Below are 6,731 nucleotides of genomic sequence, written 5' to 3' on the forward strand. Positions count from 1 at the left end.
CCTTCCTCCCCATTCTGGCCACCACAACAGACTTACCAGCTGGAGGCATCTGTGTCCAGCATGGTGAGGACTGCTGCCTGTTTAGTCTACAGATGAATTTCTGAATTGGCACTGAATCTTTTCTGATTTGATTTGGAGGCTTCCAATTCCATTCAGGCCTTTTAATTAGTCTCCTGATTCAATTTGGATTCAAAGATTTGGCTTTTTTTGCTTTTCAATCATTGCAGGAGTGCTTCAGAAACTTTCCACTCCCTATTTTAGCTAGTCCATTGCTCTTCAGGGTGCTTCTGTCTAAACTGGCATCCATAGCTTCACGAGACAACTCCATTTAGATGTACTGTCCTTGATGGTTCCAAATAAAACTTTCCTACAGAGTCAGACAGTGATGAATCTTCCAGTCCAGAGGAGGTATTCCCCAATTTATCACCATGGCACTAGTACACAAGGAGCTGGAGAAACTGAGTCAAGAATACTGTTCCTAAAACTAGTACAATTCCCACGGGTTTTACAACAGTGGGAGTCAACCTTTTTGGCAGGCATGCCACAAATTAAGGTGTGTAAAAAAGTTCAGGCAGCCTGTTGGGGAGGTGCTCAAACTATGATGCTTTACACAAAATGCCATGAGTTAAAGCACCATGGGACCCAACACATGTTCACCTATTGGGTGGGACAGGGGCCTCAGTCTGCCTTCACTGACCCATACCACCAGGCAGACTGCCCTTCTCCCCAGCCTTTCCCCTCTGCTAGTTGGCAACTGTCAGCATTGGCTGGTGAGAAGGGACAGAGATCCCCCTGCCATTCAGCACCCCAACTACCCCTGTTGAGGTGTTGAGGGGGGCCAGGCTGGGCCCCAAGTGGTGGGGGGCTACCCATCCCCCATGTAAGTATCATGATTGTGGCCAAGGCTGGTACATCTGGAGCTGGGGTGGGTGTGGAAAGTAGAGCCCCCCACTTCATGGGCCCAGCCTGGCTACCCCTGCAGGGATCTTGTGGGAAGCTGGGCGGGTCCTGTGATGTGGGAGACTCCATTTCCCCCATCCCAGCTCCAGGGACAATAGCTTCTGCTACTATCAAGACCCTTGCACAACTCCCCCCAAGACCCCAGCAGAGGTAGTCAGGCCAGGCCCACAAGGCGGGAGAGCTCTGTCCCCCCCACCCCACCCCACCCCCAGCTCTGTAAAAATGTAAAAATGCTCATGCAGGGGATGGGGGGGCTCCCCTCCCCTCCCACTGCATGGTCCTGGCCTTGTTCCCTGCAAGAACCCATCAGGGATGGGGAGGCACACAGAGTATGGGGGGGGCTCCCTTCCCCCCCACACACACATCCAGCTATGCAGGGAGGAGACAGTGGTTTTCTGTCTGCTCTCTGTGACAGCCCTCAGGGTGGGACTGAGCCAGTGCTCTCTCATGCAAGCACTAGCCCAGCTCCGCAAAGAAACATGAGATGTGAGTGGAATCACCCAAAGTTAATCCTCACAGGGAACCACAGGTTCCCTAAGGCACTCTACCTTAGAGCGCCCCCGTCTGATATTACATCAGACAAGGGTTACATTTTCATGCAATCTTTCATGCAATTTTAAAAGCACTCTCCAGCTGCAAATGGTTGTTGTTTTATGGCTATAGATTACTTTCCAGGGCTTCATCACACGATAAACACCCTCCCAGAGTGCCAGTCCAATCCACTTTCTCTGCCCATTCTGCTGCTCTGCTTTCTCCTCCCTACTGTATATTACCTGCCCAATCTCCTCCCTTTCTTTCTGCTTCCTGCCCCATCTGCTGGTGTGCTGCCTATCCACTTCCTGACCTGCCACATGCCAGATGCAAAGAGGTTGTCCATGCCACTTGTGACGCTCATGCCATAGGTTGTCCATCCTATTTTACAACACTTGATATAGATTACAAATTAAGTAATGTTTAATATTTCTAGCTCAGTTGTTTATGATGAATATGTGGCCACTTAACAGAATTAGCATTCTGAGGTCCTGATCCAAAGCTCCCCATCACTTTTATAGGAAAAGTATATTACAAATAATTTGCAAAGAGGAAAAGAAGGCTTTATGGAACTTAAATCACACAATCAAGAAGCACAAAATATACCACGTGACTAAAGGGACTAGCCACACAGCATGAATTATAACTCACGAGTGCTCATTAGTAAACTGCTCATATGGGGCAGGTTTTACCATCCTTAAATTAAACCAGGGAATACCTTATGCAGCAAATATTGCTTGGAGTGGGATGATGAATAGGCAGCAGAATATAGGCCTAAATGAGTGCTGATCATGAGGAAATCTGTTGAAAAAACAACCCGCTCAATGATAATTCTTGAGTAGAAAAATCATTAGGTAACATAGTCACTGTTAAGAATTTGATGATCTCTACTTGGAGGAAGGATTCAGTGCTGAGAAGGCAGATGTTATGCAACTCATTATGGAGATATATTGGCACAGCTGTGTGAGCAGCTTTGCACAGCATACACCTACCCAAGGTTTGAGAATAGCCATTTTATTACCGAGTAGATTAATTGTAGAGAGTCCTAGGTTTTAGATACCATAGACCAGTGGTTTTCAACCTCCGATCTGCAGACCCTGGGGGGTCCACAGACTACATCTAACGGGTCCGTTAAATATGACTATGACCAATCCCAAGTATGTGAATACCCACACTTACTATTCAAAGGGGTCTGCAGCCCCATTCAAAATTGTTTAGGGGTACACAAATGAAAAATGGTTGTAAACCATTTCTATACACAATAATCTCTTCTTCAGTTAAAGAACATACCAAAAACGTAAAGTAAAATGTCATAGCCTCTGTGGTCATAAATCTCAGAAAACTTTCTGTTTCAAGCAACATTATAAACTATTCAAAATTAGATTTATAAGTGCCATTTTTTTAATTGCTGAGATGCACTATATGTTAACATTATAATACATTTATAATATGTTTGACCTTTTTATTCACTGAAGGCTTTAGACTTGAAACATACGTATTTTAAGGAGTGTGCGCATTCATTCTGAGTGAGCACTACCTTTTTAAAAAACTGCAAATCCAGATTTTGTGACACTGAAAATAATTGACAATGGAATCATTCAAGTAATGAATAAACATTCATCCAAAAACATGGAGAAAGTAGTTATAGCCACTGAGTTCATAAAGCTCAGAACAATTTTGTATTTTAAGTGACAGCTAATCTACCAAGAGGGATTTTTACTGGGTTTTTTGAATTATGAAACCATGCATTTTCCCTTTGTTATTATTGCAAATTCAGAGGTTGGAAAACACATCAGTGGGGGCAAGATGCTGCAGGAAGAGTAGAGGGAAGGGTATTGATAACAGTGAGGGGGGTATTGGATCCATTAACATTTGGGCCCCCAGCTTCATCCTACAAAATCGGTGATCTGATCAGAAGTGTGAGGTGACAGCTATTTGCAAGGGAGAAATGCTAATAACATGGGACTGTGTCCCATTGCATGCATGTTCTCCTGGGCATGACCCAGACATAACGGGGTCAGGGTTCAGAAGCCCAGGTTCTACAGTACTATCGGTCCAGAAATCAAGCCAAGGTTGCAGCTCCAGGTGTCAGTCCAAGTCTGATGGATCATGCAAGTCCATGGTCAAGGCCAGGCCAGTGCTCAGGAGCTAGGGAATCTGGTTGACAGGGTGAGGTAGCAGAAGTGGGGTACAAGGTTCCAAGGCAGAGGCAAGAGGGGAGCAGGCCTCAGGCAAGACAGCAGATTTCCAGGGCAGAGAAAGGACAGGGGCAAGGCAACAGGGTCCAAGGCAGGACCAGGAATACCAGAGTCAAATTCACAGCAGAGAGCCTGACTGTTGTTACAGGAACAAGGCCCTGTAGGAAGTGGGAGGACCCCTCCCATCAGAGCTCTGTGGCTCCCACTGGGCACCATGATCCCCCAGGGAGTACCTCCTGGGATGGCCCAGGCCAGCTGGGGTCAGCTACAGCCCAGGCCTCAGCCCATGAGCCCAGAAGACCCAGGTTTGAGCCACAGGTTTACATGCTACCCTTCCAACAGAAGATCCTCCTTCCCTCTCCCCCTGTTCAGTGGTAGACAGTATCCCCTCCCATACAGGGAAGGTTTGGCCAGGGCACCAAACACAAGTCTTGCTTCTGCATCAGGTTATAATGTGTGTTTTCATTCATCTTGTATGATTAATTGCTGGAGATAGTGAACAAAGTCCTCTGTGGAGCGTCTCGCAGAACCAGTCCCAGATACAATACAGCTTTAGCCCCCTGTGCTCTTGTTCTGTAACCTCTCTCTGTGGCTCATTCTCTGTCTGTTCACTTTTATCTCCCCATTGATATAGAACAGCGGTGTTTTTTCCAGGACACCTGTGATTCTCCTGCCCGCTCCAAGCTTGGCATACCATTTGGTGATTCATCACCATGAAAGCATGACTTGACGTTTAATAAATGAATGTATACATATGTACAAAGAGAAAGAAAACATCATTTCCTAGGGGATTTTACCTACATGAAGATAAAATCAGGTTTTTTAGGTGTCTTGTGAAACAGAAAAAGAGTGCACAGCTTTAAACACCAGGCTGCTCCTTTGACTAGGAGATTTAATTGATCTCTTAGAGGCTTTGGAAAAACTATATTTGCTCTAAACTTTCTACTTAGAAAATCAGCAATATTTTTTCTTAGCTTGCTGCATTTTCAAGCTTCCTTTGGAATGTCAGTGCAATTTATTTAAAGCATAGATTTGTCTAGCTTGTTCTGTATCTAGTAGCTGAGCATTTCTATCCTACATATTAACTTAGCTGGCTAGCTACAAAATACAACAATTAAAGTATCCACGCTGGCCAGTTTCTCTTTCTTTTTCCTGCTTTTATCTCAGCGATCTTAGCATCCTTGTGAGGAAAGAAGTATGTTTTTGGGTTCGTTCTGTATTAATTATTTGTACTGATAAGAGCCTCGGGTTACATTCATCTCTGGTGTCATTCCAGGCAAGTCAGCACTCTTCGTACTCAAAGGCCCAACCCTTCAGTTATAAAGACAAATGTCCGCACGAAGTTATAGACCACTAAGTAAATCCTTTTCTCTGAATTATTAAAATAGCTTTTTACATTTCGAATGCCAAAAAGAGACATCTTGGTTTCTAAGATGCTGTAGAACATGGCCTGTCACTTTCTTGTGGGTTGACTACATTCCTCCTTGACTCTGTTCTGCTTCCTCTAGTTTGCCAGGAAGTTGTATGGGAAGCCTTTCGGATCTTCCTGGATAGGATTCCTGATGCTTCTGAATATCAGAACTGGGTCGGTGCCTGCCAGCGGGAAACATTCTGCATATTTGACATTGGGAAAAACTTCAGCAACTCCCAAGCACATCTGGAAATAATCCAGCGGGTAAGAATTATTCTTATTATTTAGCTTTGTCTATAAACAAGTGAAGTAAACATTTCTCAGATCCAACCCCTGAATTTTATGCTATCAAGGCAAAGAGAGAGGAAGGGGGCACCACAAAAAAAAAAAAATCGACATTCATTACGTAAAGAAAAGTGTCCTAGACAAAGATTAACTATAAAGTATGAACAGGTTTCTGCTCTTCGATTGAACATGCCTACTAGTAAAATGCTTTTTTTTTCCCCAACCTTTTTGCAGCGAGTAAAACATAGGACCCTCCAGGAAAGGTAAGTAAAGCAGAAGTAGAATACATACCAGTTGATGCTGTTTTTCTCCTTTTGAAAAAGGTATGTGAAAGATGTATATGGCTCTGAGAGAGTATATGTATGTACAGGACTCTGATATACACTGTGTGGGAGATATGAGAGATACAAGTATATACCTTTTATTTTATGAGGAGAAGTAATATTGTTCCATATAATTATGGATGCACAAACCATAGTGTGCTAGTGCCTGTTCAACTTGGTTATAGTAGATGAGCACTAAGGCACTATAAAAGCTCTTTGACTGCTAATCAGTCCACATCCTTAGCAATATGTCCCTAAAAATTCCCATTTTATTGAGTCATCCCATTTCCTTTATACAAGATAAGAGATTTTTTTCATGATGTTACAGTTTGATCTGTCTACTCTTTTGTGCTATAAGTGGAAGTTAAACCATAGCATTTAAATATGTTTTGTTCAGGTTTAAAATTAAAGCAGTCTGGCTCCACTATGCTTGTATAGTAATGGACAGGCAAAACAGTTGCATCATATCTGCTGACAGGCATTTCCAAGCCATAACCACTTCCCACTGTTTAGTGATGCATCTGTGCACAGCCTTAGTTTGATTTAAAACAATTTAATTTTTATACACGTTATTTTATATGTTACAGCAAATTGCACATTTTTTACCAAACCAAAACCAAAAAATGTTTTGCAGTTCATTAGAAGCTACAGAAACAAGATAAATCATGCCATATTCTGAAAAGACAAATTCAATACTAGCTACTTTCCATGCATCTAAAATAAAAATGTAATAGACTGTTTGTTGTGTCTAATAGATATAACTGTAGATTCCTGACAGACAGCAGATCATCCACAATATTCAGTGGGCTACATGCCTGGAATATCATATATAGTGAAAATACTCATAATATTAAGTACACATAAAGAAGAGGAAAAGGTGGAACCATCCTAAATTCCTCAGTACATTCCTAGAAAGCCTATAGAAATGTACATACTGATATCAAGTAGATTGCTATTATTGTGTGCAATTTAAAAAAGGTGGAAGCATTTAATTCTTGATTCATTGCAATAGTTTTAAACCAG

General features: G+C 42.8%; 1 protein-coding gene across 1 annotated transcript in view; it reads left to right on the plus strand.

The window, feature by feature from the left end:
• The window catches only part of IMPG1 (interphotoreceptor matrix proteoglycan 1), a 159,623-nt gene that overhangs the window by 32,985 nt on the left and 119,907 nt on the right, over positions 1-6,731 (plus strand). The window contains exons 3-4 of the mRNA XM_019520454.1: positions 5,198-5,364; positions 5,620-5,648. Of these exons, the coding sequence (XP_019375999.1) occupies positions 5,198-5,364; positions 5,620-5,648 (196 nt within the window). The remainder of the gene's footprint in view (positions 1-5,197; positions 5,365-5,619; positions 5,649-6,731) is intronic.

The sequence above is a fragment of the Gavialis gangeticus genome, unplaced genomic scaffold (genome assembly GCF_001723915.1).
Source record: "Gavialis gangeticus isolate Ggan-Ray unplaced genomic scaffold, GavGan_comp1, whole genome shotgun sequence".
Lineage (NCBI taxonomy): Eukaryota > Metazoa > Chordata > Crocodylia > Gavialidae > Gavialis > Gavialis gangeticus.